Raw genomic sequence first — 21499 nt, 5'->3', positions numbered from 1 at the left:
CTACCTCATGGGGTTTTTTGTGAAGAACAAAAGCTCTTAACATAGTGCCTGGAGCACAGTAGGCATTATATAAATGCTTATTCTCTTCCTTCCCCTTTCCCCCTAATGTTATTAATCATTAATCAGCCTCTGTTTATCTTTCAGGCAGACATGAAATTTGGCACCTTTTGGTCACAGCCTGTTGGATGCTTGTTTTTGGAACTGCTAATGGTGGCATTAAGAGTAAAACTGTGAGGAATCCAGAAGCTAACATGAACATTGTAAGTCATCTTGATGAAAATGTGAAGGGAAATACCATGTGGGATGGGGTGTGGTTAAGAGCCATACTGGGGTGTACTAAAAAGAGGAATGGACTTGGCATCAGAGGGCCTAGGCAATTCTGAAACTCTGGCTGTCCTCATTCAGACCGTACTTCTTATGCCCACTCTGTTATGTCCATAAGCCTCAGTCAGATCCTCCCAATGTCCTACTATGTATTTCCCCGTCATTTCTACCATACTCTCTGCAATGCCTGCTCCATAAGAAGATAGCTTTCATCTTTAATTTCTCCTTCCTCACTCTTGCTTGGTTCCTTCCTGATGACAGCCCCTCTGGCTGCCCTTTCCAGCACTGGCCACATTTTCATTCATTCCCTTCAACTCAGAGGTCAAGGTGGAAGAGATAGAATATTTCTTATTCCCCACTGCTCCCTCTACCAGTGTTAATTAGTAAACTCACCCCCTTTGTGGTTCATATCCATATTTACCACCCAATCAAAATCCTGGTACCTATTGTCTACTGACCTCCAAAACACTCCCCATCCTTCTCAATAAGTTCAGTGCCAGGATCATAGCATTTCTCTCCTCTGCAACTCCTGCCCTCGTACTAGGGGCCTTCAATATACATATTGATCTTCCTTCAAACACTCTAACCTCCAAGTTCCTCAATTTACTCATTCCCCATGACCTACTCCTCCACCCTATCACAGCAATCAAATCAGTCATGTTCAAAAAAAGGAAAGAAGGAGAGAGGGAGAGAGGGAAGGAAGGAAAGAAGGAAGGAAGGAAGAGAGTGAGGGAGGGAAGGGGAAAGGAAAGGAAAGGAAAGAGAATAGAAAAAAGAGAATAGGAAAACAAAGAAAATATGGTTTGATCTCCTCTTGGAGCCCATCGATCATCTGCAGGTGGATCGCATATTTCATCATGAGTCCTTTGGAGTTGTGATTGGTCACTGTGTTGCTTAAAGCTTCTAGGTACTTCAGAGATTATTGTCCTTTCAATGTTTTTGTTATTGTATAAACTGCTCCCCTAGTTCTGCTCACTTTGCTTCATATCTCTCTTATTAATCTTCAGTTGCTTACCATCTACTGGCTATTTCCCTGCTACCTGCAAACACACCCACGTCTTCTCAACTTCAAAAAACTCTTGTGCGATTCTCCTATTCCTTCATCCTGTATTGGTCCTCCTGTTCACCTCTAACCTCCTTGAAAAAGCTATATACAATTGGTGCCTCCATTTCCTTCCCATCACTCTGTCATAAAAATCCTCTGCAGTCTGGCTTCCAACCTCATCATCTAGCTGAAATTTCTTTCTCCAAAGCTCCTATATTATTCCTTTCTTTTGTGGCCCCTTTCTACAATGATCGCTTCTATTGCTTTTCCTCTCACTCTCCTCTTAGCTCTCTACAGACTGGCTTCTGACCTCATCATTTAATGATTTCTTAATTGCCAAATCTAAATAGCCTCAATCCCCTCTATGACACTGTTGGTCACATTCTTTCTTGATACTCTCTTATCTCTAGGTTTGTGTGTGCTCTCTTCTAATTGTGCCCCTGCCTGTCTGACCACTCCTCCTCTGTCTCCTCTGCTGACCTTGGGTGTTCCCTATGGCTATTCTGAGCTCTCTTTTCTTTACTCTCTATACTACTTAATATGATGATGTCATCAACTCCCGTGGATTCCATTATTATCTCTATGCAGATGATTCTGAAATCTATTTATCCAGCCTTAACTTCTCTCTTGCCCTCCATTCTCACATCTCCAATTGTCTTTCAGTCATCTCAAGTTGAACAGTCCATTGACATCCTAAACTCAGTAAGTACAAATCCTTCCATCTTCAGAACTTCTCAATTACCACTGAGGCCAACAGCAGTCTCCCAGTTTCCCACGTTCAATCTATGCATCATCCTCCACTGGGTCATTCCTTTTCTCCATCTTCCTCACAATATCCAATCTATTGCCAAGACCTGTTGATTTCACCTTGGCACCATCTCTCAAATATGCCCTCCTTTCTCCTCTGACTCACCACCATTCTGGAGCAGGCTCTCCTCACCTCATGCCAAGGGCATTGCAAGAGCTACCAGTGGTTCTGTCTGCTTCAAATCTCTGCCTCCAGTCCATCCTCCACTCAGCTATCAAATTAATCTTCCTAAAGATCTAACTTGACCTCAATAAACTGCCATAGCTCCCAGTCAACCTCAGGATCCAACGTAAAATCCTCTGTTTATCTTCTAAAACCCTCCATAGCTTGGCCACTTCTTTCCTGTCCAGTCTTCTTATCCCTCAGTACCTCCTCCACATCCAAGTACTCTTTGGTCCAATGACACTGGCTTCTGTTTCCCCTCACACAAGCCCTCCTGTGTGTTCCCCATGTCTGGGAGGATCTTCCCCCTTGTCTCTGCCTCGTGGCTTCCATAGTTTCCGTCAAGCCCCAACTCACGTCCCACCTTCTACAAGAAGCTTTGCCCAATCCCCCTCCACCTTCCACCTTCCCTCTGATGTTACCTCCCATTTACACAGCATTTATCTTGTCTGTATGGAGATGTTCACATGTTGTCTCCTGCATAAAATATGGTCTCTTTGAGACCTCGGACTGCTTTTTGTCTCTATATCCCTTTCACTTAGTGCAATGGTTGGCACATATCAGGCACTTAGTAAATGTTTGTTGACTTTACTTGACTTGATTGGGCTGTTACTTATTCCCCAAGGACCCTGAGCTAGGCATTTAACCCCACTGAGGCCTCAGTTTCCTCTTCTGTAAAAATTAGGGACTCTTCAAGGTTTCTTCCAAGTTTAGAGTGATAATCTTATAAATGCCCTAAAGCTTGTTATTTACAGCTCAGGCATCCAATGCCAAAATGATTGTGGGCAACCAGCACCTCTGGAGAGGTGGGAATGGGAATTATTCCTAGGCACATAAGTTCACCCCAACTCTGCTACTCACTGCTTCTGTGATCCGGAGATAGGTGCCTTATTTTTGAGCCTCAGTGCCCTAATGGGTAAAGTGGGAATACTATTTTCCCTTCTTGTTCATGGTGTTCCAATACTTTGGAAGCCATGCAAAGCCCCCTAGAATGCTGTCCTTAATATCTCCTGTTGTTCCTCCTCAGCCCTTACATGGCTCTCTGTGTATGTGCCATGTCCAATAATGCTTTCGCCATCTCTCCAGAGGCTGGCCCAGGATTTTCCTCTCTTGTACCCTGCTTCTTTCTGTGTATGCCCCAGGAACATTTGGGCTTCCTTGCTTTAAGAAGAACCAGCCAGTGGCATGAAGGTGAAGACTTTTTCTTCCTTCCATACAGAGCCAGATTATTTCCTACTGGGGCTACCCCAGTGAAGCATATGATGTTGTAACAGAAGACGGCTTCATTCTTGGGGTTTACAGGATTCCTTATGGGAAAGGACACTCTGAGAGAACAGGTAAGAGGCATCATGTTATGAAAAGCTCAACACAATGAGACCTAAAGCTCAGGTATGTGAATGCCTAGAATTCACCTGGGTAGGAGGTAGCCTGGATGTGGTAGGAAGGAAGAGCTCTGGGCTTGGGCAGATGTTCAAATCCCAGCTCAGACATCTGCTATCTGTGTAACCATCTCAATGGAGGGTTAAGAGGGTTCAGAAAGTTGATGATTTGGTACAAGGAAACAGCACACACAAGACAATAGAGTGAGTCAGCTTTATTGAAGAGACATTTATAATGTGAAGGGCAATCAGGGAGAATGGTAGAAATAGGATAGGTTCACTCCACCTGGGTGGAATTGAGTACACAAAACCAGGAAAGTCTTTTTGCATTTTACAAGGTTTTTATCTCGGTCAAGAAGACCCACGCATTGGGGAGAAAGAGCGAGGAGTCTGGACCTGGGGACTGGTGCTGATTCATGACAGCTGGGGTTGGTGGGATGAGGGGGGTGGAAATTCATGGCTTGGAAAATTCATGGCTATCTGATACGATACGATTCAAGCTACCCATGGGCAGGAAAGGGGCTTTTGGTCCTTACTGCTGGTCTTACTCTAACAAGGCAACTCAAGGCTGGACTTCCTCACTGAGTGAGGTTATTGGAGTCATTGCAGTGACCTGAGCAGATTTAGAGACAGCACGGCATAGCAGACAAGGCATGGGACTTGGAGCCAGAAAGATCTAGGTTCAGATCCTGCCTTAGATACTTACTAGCTGTGTGACTCCTCATCTAGAAGATGTGGGGTGGGACCATATGGCCACTAAAATCCCTCCCAGTACTAAATCTGTGGAATGAGTAAGAATATTTAGGCATTTAGACTTCCTTAGGAAGCAGATGTCAGCGGGGACTTGGAAATACTGTTGAACTTGGTTATGAGATTTCTATCCTTCATTTTGCAGCTCAGAGGCCCATTTTCTATTTGCAGCATGGGATGTTTGTGTCTGCTAGTAGCTGGGTCGCAAATCCACCCTACACCAGCCTAGCCTTCACTTTGGCAGATTCAGGTTATGACGTGTGGATGGGGAACAGCCGTGGGAACATCTGGTCACGGAAACACATGCGCTATTCTCCAGAATCACCAGAATTCTGGGCTTTCAGGTAGAAAAGGAATATTGTTTGAAAATGAGATTCTACCAGGTTTCCTAGATATATGGAAAACCACTAATTGTTTTTTCTTCTCTAAGGGGGAACATTAATATAATGAGTGGGTATGGATCATTAAGAGAGACTTTTGGGGAAAGAGTTTAAAAGATGGATAGGAATTCAACAGGAACAGAAGGGGAGGATGATGATGAAAGAAACTTAGCAACAGTGACAATACTGGGTATCTCTTGCTTGGGGCCTAGCCAGTTTTACCCCACAAGCAGACCATGCATCACATGAATGTGTGGCCTAAACATGAGCAAGGGGATAGATGCACCTCATGGACCCTTCTCTTCCTTCACTTCCCCCCCTGAACTAAGAGGTCCTATCCTGTTTAGGGCTCCCCTCAGCAGGTGACAAGGTTCATCCTCAGAAGGTGGTCAAGAGAAAATGATTTTATTTTTTATTTTTTGGACACAAAAATCATTCACTTAAGGCCTAGGGTGGAGGGAGTGGAAGGGCATGATCTGCCTCAGTTTAGCAAAGGTCCATCCTGCTGGACTCATGAGCCCTTGAGATACTAAAGGGTGTATCTATCTATAAATGCCCATTTCTTTAAAAATAAAGGCTACAGTGTCTGGTTTCTTTTTTCTCTCTGTTTTGCAGTTTTGATGAAATGGCTAAATATGACCTCGTCGCCACCTTGAATTTCATTATGAACAAAACCAATCAGGAGAAACTGTATTATGTGGGCCATGCCCAGGGCACCACCATTGGTATGTGTAGATCAATGGGCATCAACTAAGTCAACAAGGATTTATTAAGCCCTACTATGTGTCAGGCACTGTGCTAAGTTCTGGGGAAGTAGATTCCAAAGGGGTAGGTGAAAGGCAGTGAGGAGATCAGAATGATGCTACAGTTATAAAGCTAAGGGACTGACTGGAAGGATGGTGGCACCTTCAATGGAAATGGAAAGTCTGGGAAAGGGTTTGGGTGGAAAAGTAATGTGATTGATTTTGGACATGTTGAGTCAGAGATGCTGTAGGACAGCCAATTAAAAAGGTACATTGGGCAGCTGGGGATGGGGCACTGAAGCTCAGGGCGGGGTCACTGGGGCTTTGTTACAAGTCACAGCGACTTAGGAATCATCTGTCTAGAGATGATAATTAAATCTGATGAAGCCATGCAGACAAGACTGAGAGAGAGTAGAAGGAGGCCCTGGATGGAGCCTTGAAGAACAGCCACAATTCTAGGATTAAATAGGGATGATGACCTGGAAAGAACATGGGGGAGGGGTGGTCAGACAGGTGGCAGGAGAACCAGGACACAGCATCCAGGAATAAATGTGTAGCCAGCAGTGTGAAATCCAGCAGAGAACAAGAAGGATGAGGCTGCAGAAAAGACCCCGATTTGCCAACTAAGAGGACGTTAATACATCGGAGAGAATGGTTTTGGTTGGTTTGGTAGGTGATAAGCCAGAGTGCAAAGGGCAGAAGAAGCAATAAGGTCCAACCACTTTTGTCTAGAAGTTTGCCTGAGAAGGGAAGGGGAGACATATTGGAAGGGAGCTTTAGGGATGGGAAAGTCTACCGCAGGTTGGTTTTTTAAGGACTGGGCATGGTTCTTGGCCTTGGTCCTTAACAGTAAATGTGAGGATTCCTGGCTGAACTGGGTTCTGTCCTTGAGTTGAAATTTGCTGGATCAAATAAAGAAGACAAGTATGTAATTCAGTTGCCCGAACCAGTCTCATTGTAAGGACATGGATAAGCTAGAAAGGGTCCAGAGGAGGAAGTCAGCCCAGGCCACATGAGGAGTAGAAGGAACCAAGGTGGTTCAGCCTGGAGAAAAGAGGACTGGAGGGAGGGAGGAGGAGTCATGACAGCTGCTTCCAAGTATTTGAAGGCCTGTCCTGTGACAGGAAGGAAATCCTTAGATTAGACTTGTTTTATTTGGCTCGTGGACAGGTGGCACCACAATAGATAAAGTGCCAAGCCCAGAGTCAGGAAGACTCACCTTCCTGAGTTCAGATCCATCCTCAACCACTTACTAACTATGAGACCCTGGGAAAGTCACTTAACCCTGTTTGCCTCAGTTTCCTCATCTGTAAAATGATCTGGAGAAGAAAGTGGCAAACCAATTCAACCTCTTTGCCAAGAAAACCCCAAATGAGGAGTCAGACATCACTGAAAAAAGACTGAAACAATAAAAATAACAACAATTTGGCACAAACAGGACTAATGCAAGGATGTCACAAGGAAGCATGTTTTAGCCTGACATAATTATAAATTTCTAAACAATGAGAGCTTTGCCAGAGGGGAGGGAATATCTAGCCCCAGGCTAGAAGAACATTTGGTAGCCAGATGATGCAGCCTATAGAACACTGGACCTGGAATATAGGAAGGCCTGAGCTTAAATCCTGCCTCAGGAATTTACTAGCTGTGTGGCCCTGGACAAGTCATTTTAACCTATGTTTGCCTCAGTTTCCTCATCTGTAAAAGGGGACCTACCATTTAGCATCTACTATAGAGTTATCATGAGGATTAAATGAAATAGTGTATAAATAAAGGGTTGTGCCAATGGCAAAGTTCCCTTATTCTTCAAGTATGCTATTGAAGGGATGGATTCTTATTCCAATGCAAGTCAGATGAGGCCCCTTCCAGCTCTGAGGTGCCCTTGGTGCCATGTTGAGCCAACTCATTCTTTACCATGAAGACTCCCTACTAATTTTGCCTGGGGACAGGGGCTCTGAGAATTCCTCAATGTAAGTGGCGGTATATTAGGCAGACCCCTTACCTTAAACCATGTCTACTCATTTTCTCAATATAATTTAAATCTTGGTTCTAACAGATACGGTAATTAAAAACTGAGACAGTGCCCTTAACCAGAAAGAAGGGATTCCTGAGTTTCCCTCTCAGAGCCACACTCTACCTTTCTGTCCACATAGTAGGAAGGGGACTGCCCCATCAAAGCTTGGTCCCACTCACCCGGGCCCAGCTGTCCCAGCTGTCCCAAATAAGGCTAGGCAAAGGTGCACAATCCCAGGTGACTCAATCACCATGAGGAGCTCTGACCACAGCTCATTCATCTTTGGAAGCTTGTGAAAAGTTTGGTCACCCCACAGGTCACTAGACAGACACTTCTTCCATCATCCTTCTCCCTATGGAGATCACCTAAGAGTGAAATGGTTGATCCCAGCATTCCTTTCTACTCCTTTACATCAGTTGCTATGGCTCTGCTGTTTGGTGGCTGTGACCCAGGAATGGTTATTTCCCTTTTGGGGGTCTCAGTTTCCTTATGTGAGCTGCAAGGTTTCCTCCAGCTCCAAATCCCATGGTGCATTGGACAGATCACTGGGCCTAGAGTCAGGAAGACTCCTCTTCCTGAGTTCAAATCTGGCTTCAGACACTTACTAGCTGTGTGATCTTGGGCAAATCACTTAATCCTGTTTGCCTCAGTTTCTTCATCTGTAAGATGAGCTGGAGAAGGAAATGGCAAACTATTCCAGTCTCCTTGCCAAGAAAACCCCAAATGGAGTCCCAAGGAGTCAGATATGACTGAACAACAACACCAATGCCAAGTCCTTCCCTGGGATTCTCATCCCTTATACCCTTGGTTTCATCCTCTGTGGGTGGAAGATGATTGGAAAAGAATTACCATTGATGAATCACTTACTCTCATCCAGCTTTGGCAGCATTCTCTACCAATCCGAAGCTGGCTGAGAGGATCAAGATGTTCTTCGCCTTGGCTCCAGTGGTCTCAGTACAACACAGCAGGGGCCCCCTAAAGACCCTGATATCCATTCCTACATCCTTATTCAAGGTAAGTGAATCCTGGAGACTGTCAACAATAAACCACATAGTAACCTTAATTGACATCATTCAGGGCACAGGGGAAGGGGCTCAGGATGATCTCATAATCTATCAATGGCAGATTTCATATTCCATAACACCAGCAGTTTCTTACAAAGGTCCTTTGTTCCAATTTTCCTCACCAGCATCACAGTAACATTCATTTGAAACTGGATTTAGAATCTTAGAACACAATTAGTCTAATCTCTCTCTCTCTCTCTCTCTCTCTCTCTCTCTCTCTCTCTCTCTCCCCCCTCTTCCTCTCCCTCCCTCTATCCCTCTTTCTGTTTCCCTCTCTGTCTTCTCATAAAACACACACATACACACATGGATGTATGTGTATATGTGCCTATGTTTTTATATCAGCTTCATTTCTGAACCTATCTGTCCCCCAGCCAGTTTTCTTCCTGTGGTCCCTTGCCTCCACAAGAAAGGGAGGAGGCATATTTTTTTTCATCTCTTCTCCAGGTCTGAGTTTGGTTATTATAATGACACAATGTTAAGTTTCCTGACGTTCTTCCCATGTACACTGTTGCAGTCAGTCATTATGTACATTGTTTTCTTGGTTCTGCTTGCTTTACTCTGCATCAGTCCATATTGATCTTCTGTATTTCTCTGAATTCTCCACATTCATCATTTCTCATGGCCTAGTCATATTCTATTACATTCTTATACCCCAGTTTGTTTAGCTGTCATAAACATTATGTTGTAACCTCATTTTTCAAATGAAGAAACTGAGGCCTAAAGAGATGAGGGGACTAGCCTAGGCTCCCACAGCTTGTAAGGAGCACTGTTAGGATGGGAGCCAGGATCTTCCTATTTCATTCCAGTTCTTTCCAGAGTGCAAGACTTACTTCTTACGAGCAAAGTCAGAACTCTTCTCATTTTTACAAATGAAGACAGTACTGTGATGTAATTTATCCAAGGTTAGAATCCTAGAAATGTTTTCATTTCAATGTCCTGTCCCTTTTGTGTGTTTTTTAATTAATCTTTTTTTCAATTAATCATTTGTTGTGTTAACCTCCCACTTACCTCCCTCAATGAAAAAAAGAAAACTACTTATATCTAATACATGCCATGTTGCTTTTGGTCCTGGAACCTTCCTGCCAGAAGGGCTTTGTGAGGCAGCTGAGGAAATGTGCCCAGAAACTTGGCAGAAGCAGCAATAACTTTACCCCTTCCTTCATTCCCTACCCACCCTAGACACTCTCGGGACAAAGATTCATCCCTACCCCAGTCACAAGGAAGGTCTGAAGCCAAATGACTGCTGAGACTAGCAGAGGATCTTTTTGGCTCAGCGCCCCAATTCAAGCTTCCATTTCTATCGCATCTTTATGGCTTGCAAAACACTTTCCTCATCACCACATAGGAGAGAGCTGGTAGAAGTGTATTTATTTCGGTCTTCATTATAAAGGGACTTGAGCAAGATGACTCAGCTGATGAGAGAGCTACTGATGTGATTCCAACCCAGGTAGTCCTCTAATAGCAAGGCTAGTGACCTTTCCACAACACCCTTGGGCTTTGGAAATGTGGGCTGTGGTAACTCACCAGCCTTCTGTGGGTCTCATTGTTTTCAGCTACTGTAGTAACAGCTGGCATTTTGGTGATCTGTGACCTAGCATCCCAAGCTCTGGGCTTATACAAAGCTAGGTCAGTTTGGGAGGTGGCCTCCCTGAATCATTTCCCCTTGACTTACTTTATCCCCCACTCAGAATTTTCTCAGTGAACCTCAGAATGTAGACTATCTTGATTTTCACTGATACGAGTAAACAGTCTCCCGGTTCCTATGCAAATATCCAAGGTATCAAGATTCATCGAGTTACCGCCATCCCTTCATTTCTTCTTCCACCACCTCCAAATAGAATAAAAAAAAATACCATTATGATTGACAATAGGTAACAAAAAATCAATATAAAGCCACCTTCCACTTGAGTGAATACTACCTCTGCCTGGGAACCAATGCAGTCACCTAGACCCTTAGCTCCCCCTTGCAAGAAAAATGAACTTATTGATGCTAGAGACAATCTGAGATAGTCTGGAGAGTTGCCCATTCATCCCCCAAAGTCACAAAAGGGTCTCTAGCCTCGTGGCACTACCCTTAGGGTATGGATTCTCTCCTAGAAGGAAACAAACTTGTGGTTTCTAATGAGGCAAACTTCTTCCCAGGAACTCATAAAGGCTTCCAGTCTTATGATACTGTATTATTGGAGTTACCTTCAGCAGGGAAGCACATTTGGGATGGCTAGAAAGACAGCCTCCCTTTGGAAAGCTCTAAGGATCACAGGGATTTTGTATATATTCATATTTTTTCCTTATATTTTTTCTCTTTGTAACTTCTTCTCTGCATTTCTCCTAGTTTCCCCTCTGAGACCAAACAGACCCAGTGTAATTCTTCCTTCAGACACTAGGAGACACCTTTTCTGTCCCATCCAGGACTTTTCTTCTCCAAGTTAAATATCGCCATGTCTCTCAACCAAGGATTGATGTGTGGCATGATTTTGATGTCCTCTAATCTTTGGCAACTCCAGCTTGTTCATTTCCTCTGGAAAAGTGGAACCCCTAACTGGATAGAACATTCTAGGTGTTTTCTGACTAGACCCTAAGTTGATCTGTCCAAAAGATAAATGGGGCTGACTGAGGAGTCCCTAGGTTCCCCTACACTGGGAATCTCCAATGCAGAGCTGTATGTGTTAGGGATGATTCTTGCTCAGATACCATTGGCCTTCGGGAGCCCTTAAGCTTCCTTCTAACTCCGAGATTCTTCGATCTTTTGTCTGTGGTTCTTGTTCGTCTCTCGGCTTCTCATTCGCTTACCCTGGGCTTTGGTATACAATAGGATTTAAGCTTGCCTAACTTAACATGACCTATTCACTGTTCTAATGCTTGATGTCTGCCTAGTGCTGTGGAACAACCCTGGGGAGGCAGAATTGTCCTGATGCTTCCCCTGGAATCACTTGGTTATGTGATAATTCCTCCTCACCCTGACCTGCTCTCAAAGAGCCATGGCTACCTTTTCTATGGATTCTGCCTGACTGGACAACATTTATTTCAAGGTGAAATGAGGGAGTCATGATTGATCCTTGGGTCAAAACCTAGCTCTAGTTCCCGGTAGTTCCTCTGCAATGGGAATGGAGTGGGGTGAGGTGAGGTGGAATGAGGTGATGTCCTCGTTCACTCTCTATTGGGAATGGTACCTGAAAGACCCTGGCCCAATTCTATGCTCTTCACTCAAGTACATTCATGGCCTGTGGTCATCAGTCATCAGAGCACTAGATGACTGGCATAATAATATGGATAGCCTCAGCTTCCATGAATTATAAAAGAAAAGGGTCTGACTGGAAGGCCTTTATGGTCACTTCCAGGTCAGGAAAGGCCTTTGAGTTTTCTGGGATTCAGTTTCTTCATTCTCATGTAGCTTGTTCTTTGGGCCTTATTTTGGGCTTTGACTTCCATTCTTGAGGTATTACACCTGCAGCTCAGTTCTCTAGGTACCAGAAGTACTAGGACAAATCTGTATTTCATGGCACTCAGCCCCAGATGACATTGTTATGTACTATGTGTGACCTGGACAAAGAACTATGCTTTCTGGGCCTCCATTTCCTCCTGAGTCAAATGAAGAGATTGGACTAAAGACATTAAGGTTCGTCCTAGCTTTAGAACTGTGATCACATGATTCAATAAGTTCCTCCCAGGCCTATTACTTACTGCCTGTGAGATGTTGGACAAGTCTCTTCTCCTTTCTGGTCTTCAGTTTCCTTATGTGTGAAAAGAGGAGTTTGGTCTCAAGGTCCCTTCCAGCTCACTAGCTATGGCCCTGAGCTGCTGTGATTACTTCCCAAAGTGACGAGCAGGAGAGAGGGCCCTGGGCAGCGGATGCCAAGAAGGAAGAGACAGAATGAAAGGGTGAAGAGAGCAGTGACCCGGCCATGTCTTAACCCTTTTCATCCTTCCCATGTCAGCAGGGGGCAGTTCAGGACAGCTCCACTTGAGCGATGCTACAGTCCCAATGTTGGCAGTTTTGTTGTGTTTCCTTTCACTTCCCCAGGTTATCTTTGGTAGAAAGGAGCTGTTCCCAAAGTCTGCCTTCAATCAGTTCCTTAGCAGCCAAGTGTGCAACCGGAAAGGGTTCAATGTTCTCTGTACAGACTTCCTCTTCCGTATATATGGATACGATCGGGAAAACATGAACATGGTAGGTGTCCGCTCCTTCTCCCCAGAAGTAGAGAGGAGCTCCCCTGCTCTCCTCTCCATCTTTCTCAACATCATTGTTATTTTTGTTTTATTTTAGTTATAGCACCCTACTAAGATGCAGTGTAATGGACAGAGTACTAGGCTCAGAGTCAGGAGATCCTGAGTTCAAATATCACCTCTGATATTTGTGAGTTATGAGACCCTGAGAATATCATTTAACTCTTTAGGTGCCTCCACACACCATTCAGGACTTGCTAGTGGATATCTGCTTTCATGGAGAGAGTTCCCACACTGGAAGTACTCCACACTGACGAAATGAGAGATCTTTCCTGGAATTACTGTCAAAAATTCCTGGGAAGCATTCAAGGGATCAAAATAACACAGAGAGAAGCGAATGTACAAGACTTTAAAATTCGGAGCAACGGCACATGGTCGTGGGATTTTAGAGAGTGATCTCAGTGTGAGAAGCCCAGGGCTGGAGTTCAGCAAAGAGATGGATGGATTGTTATAAACATATATGGATCTGAGAGTTAACTGAGCTTAGGAGCTGATGGGTTCAACCGGAAGAGCATTGAGGAAGGGGCCCAGGACAAAGTCCTAAGGGACACCCGTGTCTAAGGAACAAAAACACGGATGAACCTGTAAACAGGACTGGGAACCAGGAATGAGCTGGGACAAAGTGAAGAGAGTCTGTAGGAGAGGTGGTCACCAGAGTCAAGCACTGGGGAGAGATCAAGGAAAATAAGGACCATGAAAACCCATTGGATTCAGCAATAGGAGATCTCTGATCAACTTGGAGAGAGTAGTTTCAGTTGAGTGTGGGAGTCAGAAGCCAAATCACAAGGGGTTGAGAAGTGAAATGGAGGGGAGCAAGTAGACTCAATGAAAGTAGATATCTTTTTCTAGAACTCAGTCTGCGAACAGGGAGGAGATAAGGGGATGATGAGGACAACTAAAGTGTTTTCTTTTGTTAAGAATGGAGGAGACAGGGGCAGCTAGATGGCGCAGTGAGTAGAGCACTGGCCCTGGAGTCAGGAGGACCTGAATTCAAATCTGGCCTCAGACACTTGACACACTTACTAGCAGTGTGACCTTGGGCAAGTCACTTAACCCCAATTGCCCTACCTTCCCCCCTCAAAAAAAAAGATGAAAAAAGAATGGAGGAGACAGGAGTGATGTCAAGCAGCAGAAAAGCTAGAGGATAAAAAGAGATGAAAGATCACAAAAAATAATCCAGGCTTGGACTAGATGGCTTCTGAGGTCCTTCCTGACTCTCACATTCTGTTATTTGGTAAAGGAAACAAGCTCCCTGAGGAGGTGAGAGAGGATAGCATCATGGCCCTCTTTTCCAAAAGTGGATGGAAGGAGAAGAGAGTTAGTTGGAGGATGATGTTGAGGAGGTCTGAAGTGTAGTATTAGGGAGAACAGAGATCACAACAGACTGGTTAATTTCTTTTTTTCTTGGGGGGTGATGGTCAATGTTAATGTGTGAGTCAGGGACCTCAGTTGTTAGGGAGGGGAGGGGTGATGTAGGTGGTGTGAAGAAGAAAGATAAGGTTTGGAAGAAGTTCTGTGGAAAGTACGATAGAGACAATTGGGAAAGAGCAAAAAAGACTGCCATGAATCAGAGAAGGTGACATTGAAATTAGACCACACAACAAAGCAGGGCATCCTGCCAACATAGTTGTGTGATTTCCTCTAGCAGATTCATGAGCACATACAGTCCCTCTTAATCTCTCAAGTTGGGTTCCTTAAGTTTTGGGGACTCAGGTTCCCCATCTGTAAAATGAGCCATTGACATCATGATATGGGTAGAAAGAAAGCTGGATTTGAAATTAGAAGCCCTGGGTTGAATCCCACATGTGGCATTTAAAATCTGTGTGGCACTGAGGAAGTCACTTTGCCTTGTTCTTCATCTGTAAGATGAAGGGGTTGTACTTATCTAAGGACCCTTCCAGCTCTAAATCTGTGATTGCACAGTCATTCCTTCCTTTTGTGAAAGAAACAGACTCCAAATGCTTTCCTTGCTTCTTCTCAGTACTAAGACCATTCCTGAATTAGGGTATACCAATAGGTATCTATTGGGCCTCTCCACAGCTGGCAGGGTTCAGTTCATATATGAGGCAAAGGTGAAGAGGGAGTACATTCCAAGCCTTGGGGATAGCCTTACAAAAGCCTGGCAATAGGAGATGGGAATGTTGTGTTTGGATTGCAGAGGAGTGATCAATATCTCAGAGGGGCTGGCTGACTTTCAGGTTGCTAACCAAGCCTACTAGAAGTTGTTTCATATGTGAATGGCATCACAATTTATTTTCCCACAATGGTTTTACAGAATTTTAATGCTTACTTCACTCTTTTGTCCACATCCTATTCCTGACTTGGTCCAGCCTCAGAGAAAGTGAAGTGAAGATTAAAAAAACTTCATGACTTTGAGGAAGACCTTTTCCCTTTTGTGCCTCAGTATCCTTTTCTGTCAAATGAGTAAGTGGATGAGGTGATATGGTAAAAGTCCCTCCAAGCCCTAAGTGCTAGGATTGGAGCCAAGAGAAAACAAAAGAATGAAAATACCATCCCTCCAGAGAGGGAATATTTTCCCCAAAGTATCTCTATCCCTTTAAGTAAACTTTTTTTCCCTCAAATTTCCCTTTTTGTAATTAAAAGATTGAGATACAACCTTCTTTTTTTCCCAGAGTCGCCTAGATGTCTATCTGTCTCAGAACTCAGCTGGAACCTCTGTCCAGAACATAGTCCACTGGAGTCAGGTAAGAATCCAAAAATCTTTGTTAGCACCAAGGTCAGGTACTTGGTCCTTAAGGGCTCTTTATGAAAAGGGGGACACCATTCCTGGGGGGAGATTCATTACCTGTATGTTTGGCAGCATATTAAACCAAACCCATCACTGGCTGCAGTCTGTCTCAGAAGCCTGAAACATCTGGTACCCTCTCTAGAGTAGGTTAATGTCTTACTTTAGTATTTTTTCTTTACTATTGGATTCTCCAGGTAGTGGTGGGAGAGTGGAAAGAGGCCTGACTTTAATTCGAAAAGCCAGGGTTCATGTTTCATTTGGTGCTTATTGCAGGAGTAGCTCGCAACAAATGACTTGACTCCTCTGGGACTCAGTTTCCTCATATATAAAATGAGGGAATTGGGCTAGATGACCTCTGAGGATCTAGATTTAGGACCTTATAGCTGGTCTAGATTTCTTTTTTTTTTATTATTTTAAACCTGAAAAGTAAAACTTAAATGCACTAAAGGAAAAGAAAAAAAAACATATTATGAACTTAAACACTGAAACAAATACAAAATAAGAAAAGAACAAAAGCATGGCATGTGCACAGAAGAACATAACAGGGGATTCGAAATATCCAGCAATAAATTTCCTTTTCAAGAAAGCCTATATAATAAATAGTAGGCATTGTGTTTAGAGCTGTCCATCTTTCCTTTGCTTCCTTGTGAGTTTTCTTTTGTTCTCTGCTGTGCAGTTTTTCCTTTGTTCTTTCTTCCCCCTTCCCCCTCTCAAAGAAGGCTACAATAGGGGCAGCTAGGTGTCACAGTGAGTAGAGCACTGGCCCTGGAGACAGGAGGACCTGAGTTCAAATCCGGCCTCAGACACTTGACACGTACTAGCTGTGTGACCTTGAGCAAGTCACTTAACCCCAATTGCTCTGCCAAAAAAAAGCAAAAAAAAAAAAGAAGAAGGCTACAATTAAGAGCAAATGCATGTGTATGTGTGTTTGTATATACACACACATACATGCATACATATATGCCTATATACGTACACCTACATACATATATACTTAAATATCTGTAATCCTACTCATATATAAACATATATAGTTATTCCTCCTCTGTTTCTCTGAGGGTGGATAACCTCTCCCTTCATGTGCAAGTCTTTCCATATTTTTCCAAGCCTACCAACTCATCATTTCCTACACCACAGCGATATTCCCATCTTATACTGTTGGGTTATTTTAGAAAGACCAAAAGAACATTGATGAATATGGCTGACACCTAGTGTAATTTCCCTATTTTTCTCTTTTGATTAAATCTATTTTAGCCTTAACTTTCTCTGAGATCATGATTACCCTTGCTCTTTTTGCCCCTAACAAATTCTATTCCTGATCTTTATTTTGTATATTGTGTGTATCTCTTATTTCCTATCCCTCCTGACTCCTCTACTTTACTTCTACCTGCTACCTTGCCCTCCTATTACTTAATCTACATCTCCTCTGAGAATCCCTCCCTTGTCCTTCCATTCCCATTAATCTAATCACCCTTCTATAGCCCCCATTATCCTACTCACCCTCTCCTCTAAAAATCCCTCCTTTATCTTCTCCCCTCTTATTATCTCCTTAGCCTTTTATTTCTTTCTGAATTAAGAAGACTTTTACACCCTTCTAGACATATATGTATTGTTCCCTCTTAAACCTATTCCTCGGTAAAGTAGGTTTCCAGAACTACCAGCCATCCTCCTCCCCCATCTAGTTTATCTGTGTCAGTTCTTCCTCTCACACCTCATTCGTATAAGATAATTTTTACCTGTTCCTAAATGCCTTTACTTTTGAAAATCATATCATACTCAGGTCCACCCCAATCTTTCTTACAAACTAACCAATTACTAATAACAATCTCAGACATACATTTTACATTCCCTCATATGAAAGGTAAACAGTCTGTCCCTATTGAGTATATTGAAATTAGTCTTAGATACATAGCTTATATTTCTCTTGGTCTTTGTATGTCAAGTCTTCTATTAAATTCTGTTTTTTTAAGCACTGAAAGTCTGACAATTCATTAAATGTCATTTTTTTCATTCAGGATTATGCTTAACTTTTCTGGGTATGATATTTTTAGCTGCAACCCTAGGTCTTTTCTCTTCAATATATAGTGTTCCAAGACCTGTGGTCTTTTATTGTCACCACTGCTAGGTCTTATGTGATTCTAATTGTGGCACCACCATTTTAGTTTTTTTTTTTTCTTATTGTTCATAATATTTTATCCTTGAGCTGAGGGTTTTGGAATTTGACCATGATATTCCTATAGGTTTTCCTTGTAGGATCTCTTTCAGGTGGTAATCAATAGATTTTTTTCTATTTCTACTTTCCCCTCTTATTCTAATGCTTCAGGATAATTTTTTTAAATTATTTCTTGTATTATTGTGTCAAGATTCTTTTTTTTGTTGTAGTTTTCAGGTAGTTTGATTATTCTTATGTTTTATCTTCTTGTTCTGTTCTCCAGATTAGTTGTTTTTCTTTTGATATGTTGCACATTCTTTTCTATTTGTTCATTCCTCACATTTTATTATTTCTTAGTCTCGTACTTTTGCTGGCTTCCTCCTGCCCAATTCTGATTTTTCAAGGAATCATTTTCTTCCTTAAGATTTGGGATCTCCTTTTCTAATTGGTTGATTTTCTTTTCATAATTTCCTTGTTTTTCTTGGATTGTTCTTGGGTCTTTTTTAAAAAAAAACTTTTCCTCAATCTCATTTAATTTTTTAAATCTTTTTTAAGTTCTTATATGAATTCTTTTTGGGTAGGTGACCATTTGACATTACTCTTTGGAGCAGGAGAGATTTTCTTTGCTTCAGTATCCTCCTCTGAAGATGAACCTGTCTTTTTTACTCCCATAACTTTCTATGGTTGGATTATTTCTCCTTTGCCTGCTTTTTAAAAATTTGTAGCAGTTTGTTTTTTGTAATCACCTTTAGTCCTGGGGTATGGGGGAAGGTGCCTCTGACCTCAGCTCCTCCTTCAGTTCTCCCCTCTGGCCTAGAACCAAAAGCAAAGACTCCAGTCTCCTGCAAGTGCCCACAGTCAGCAGCATCCCTGCCCCATTGCTTCTGTACTCACTGGACGTGTGCTGGTTCCTTCTTGCATCTGTGCAGCACAGCTGGGTCTGGCATTCCTTGTCAGCAGAGGTTCTTTCCCTCTTCCCTGGCTCAGATGCCCAACTCCTTTCACTGTCCAGAAGGTAAAAGTCCCTGTGGCTGGGGCCAAGGCTGCCTCCCAACCCAGCCAATCCAGGGCTCGCTGCTTGTTGTTTAAGTGGAACTAGCCTGGAGGTATTTACTCTTCACAGGGACCAAACCTCATCCTGGGATTTTTCTTCAGCTTTTCTCCAATTGTCCCAGGAGGACCACAGTTCTGCCCCAACTCTGGTTTATTTTTAACCACTCTGTGTTCATCGTCAGGCACTATTTTATCTCATTTGTGGGGAAAATCTGGAGAGCTTGGAATTTCCTGACCTACTCCACCATCTTCCCAGAATCCTCTCCTGGTCTATATTTCTTTATAGTGTTGACAGAAAGAATTCCAAAATCTATGAATACATTGATTCCTTTTTTTTTTTAATTTTAGATTCTCCATTCTGCAAAGTTCCAAGCTTATGACTGGGGGAATCCAGCTGCAAATATGGCACATTTTAACCAGGTAGTTAAGTGTAGTTATGATTTGTAGAAGAGCCGATCCCTATAAAGGCCATTGATGACCAAATCACATGCAATCCTGACAGCTAATACCCCTCCTCTGAGCCATTTTAAACAAATCTCAATGCCAAAAAGTGGAATTAAGTAATTTCAATATTCTTCAACTGTTTACCACATCATAGCAGTTAAATCTGAAAGATACTTTAGATGTCATCTAATCCCAAACTATCATTTTTATATACAGGGAAACTGAGGTCCAGAGGGGAACAGTGAGTTACCCAAGGTCACACAGACAATGAATTTGATCATAAAATCACAGATTTAGAGTTGGAAGAGACCTCGGAGCTCAGAAAATCCCAGCCCCCAGGAAACTGAAGCCTAGAGAGACTGACTTGTTCATAGTCACATGGGTAGGAAGTGATGAGCTATTATTCAAACCCAGGTCTTTAGACTCCATTATTTTTCTTATGGCGTGGTACCTTTTGATAATAAAGACAAGAAACGCCAGATAGGTGTTATAACCAGTCTTCATTTACAGAGGAGAAAACTGAGGCAGGCTAGCTAGGTGTCTGAGGCAAAATTTGAACATAGGTCCTCCTGCCTCATTGCTCCACCTGTTGGGTCCAGTAGGATGTGTCACCTGTACAGAAGGCTTTACAAGCCCCGTCAGACTTCCTCTAGTCTTTGAGTCGTTTCACCAACCAATCAGCAGAGGTTGTAGTCAATTACGGGGAAGGCAGAAGCCCCAGAGTGGAGAGAACTAGACTTCAGGTCAGAAGACCCAAGTTCATGTCCTAGCTCCTGTCTTTTACTCATCCATCCATCCATCCACCCATTCATTGCTCCGTTCTTGTAGCTGATGGGCTCTCATGTAGCAGGGGCCACAGATAGAGGGCTAATTTGTTTCAGTCTTTGGACCTCAGGTAGGGGGAAGGGAACAAACATTTATCAAACACTTACTATGTTGTCTCATTTGATCCGCACAATAACCCTGTCAGGGCTGCTAGTATTTTCCTCATTTTATAGCTGAGAAGAGAGAAGGAGATAGAGGTTAAATGACTTGCCCTGGATCACAAAATTAGTGAGCATCTGAGGAGAGATGTGAACTTATGTCTTTGTGATTCCAGTACCCGCACTCTATTTACGGTGCCACCAAACTGTCTCTAGAATCTCATCTGCAGCATGGGGACCACAATATTTTCACTAGTTATCTTTCAGGGTTGTTTTCAATAATGTCTTTTGTGTACTTTAAAGTGCCATTCATCACATTGCTCAATGGTTCTCTGAGGTAATTGTTTTATTTTTCCTTTTAATTGCACTCAGGTGACCCCTCCCTTGTATGATTTGGGAGCCATGAAGATACCAATAGCCATATGGAGTGGGCAACAAGACCGCTTTGCTTCCCCCAAAGAAGTGGAAAATTTGCTCCCTAAACTCCCCAACCTTATATATCACAAGAAGATCCCATACTACAACCACATAGATTTTCTGCTGGGCCTGGATGCACCTCAGGAATTCTTCCACGAAATTCTTTACTTGATAAAGACATACATGAAACATTACAGACCTTGTCATTTCCTTGTATCTGGTTGGGAGGCTGGGGGGCTTCAGGGTTGGGAGAAGCAAGAGATACAGTGGTGGGACTCAAATGAATTAACAACTGTTCTCCAAGGAACCGAACCGAGCCGAGCCGCCCCCACTAATAGCTGGTTCACAGAACTAAACCTAAAATTAGGTACCCGTTCTACCAAACTGGTGTGAACCGCCTGAATCCCACCACTGGAGAGATATTGGTGCTCCTCCTGGGTGGGGACAGTACCCTTCTCCCTCTCACTCACCCTTGTTGGGGCAGTGGGAATGGGAACAAACATTCGTTAACACCCACCACGCGCCAGGGACTGTGTTAGGCACTTTCACAAATATTATCTCATTTCAGTGGGAAGAGGAGACGATGATCTAATTTCTGTGGAGTTATCTCTGGGGAAGGAGGCAGCAGCTAATGTTATAGCAATGGCTAGAAGGTAGCCTGGCTGCAGTGAATGCTAAAGCCTAGAAGGAGAGGCAGTGGCTTTGGTGAAGGGAAGTTTAGGATATTCTTACTGGTGGGACACAAGAAGGGGGAGGTGCTGAGTGAAGGACTTGGATCTTGGAACAGGGCCCCTCAAGAGAAGCCTGAGAGTGCATGGGCCCAGGAGGAGTCCTGTGTAGAGTTTGTCCCTCAGGGGTCATTATGGTG

At 43.2% G+C, this 21499-nt stretch overlaps 1 protein-coding gene across 1 annotated transcript in view; it reads left to right on the top strand.

The window, feature by feature from the left end:
* The window catches only part of LOC118828473 (lipase member K-like), a 30992-nt gene extending 9968 nt beyond the window's left edge, over positions 1 to 21024 (top strand). The window contains exons 3-11 of the mRNA XM_036735095.1: positions 145 to 260; positions 3559 to 3676; positions 4614 to 4812; positions 5464 to 5573; positions 8480 to 8616; positions 12691 to 12837; positions 15527 to 15598; positions 19196 to 19267; positions 20587 to 21024. Coding sequence (XP_036590990.1) covers positions 145 to 260; positions 3559 to 3676; positions 4614 to 4812; positions 5464 to 5573; positions 8480 to 8616; positions 12691 to 12837; positions 15527 to 15598; positions 19196 to 19267; positions 20587 to 21024 — 1409 coding nt within the window. The remainder of the gene's footprint in view (positions 1 to 144; positions 261 to 3558; positions 3677 to 4613; positions 4813 to 5463; positions 5574 to 8479; positions 8617 to 12690; positions 12838 to 15526; positions 15599 to 19195; positions 19268 to 20586) is intronic.
* Positions 21025 to 21499: the final 475 nt, after the last annotated feature.

Source organism: Trichosurus vulpecula, chromosome 8 (assembly GCF_011100635.1).
Source record: "Trichosurus vulpecula isolate mTriVul1 chromosome 8, mTriVul1.pri, whole genome shotgun sequence".
Classification (NCBI taxonomy): Eukaryota; Metazoa; Chordata; class Mammalia; order Diprotodontia; family Phalangeridae; genus Trichosurus; species Trichosurus vulpecula.
The sequence above is the reverse complement of the archived record's forward strand: the minus strand, read 5'-3'. Positions and strand labels throughout refer to the sequence as shown.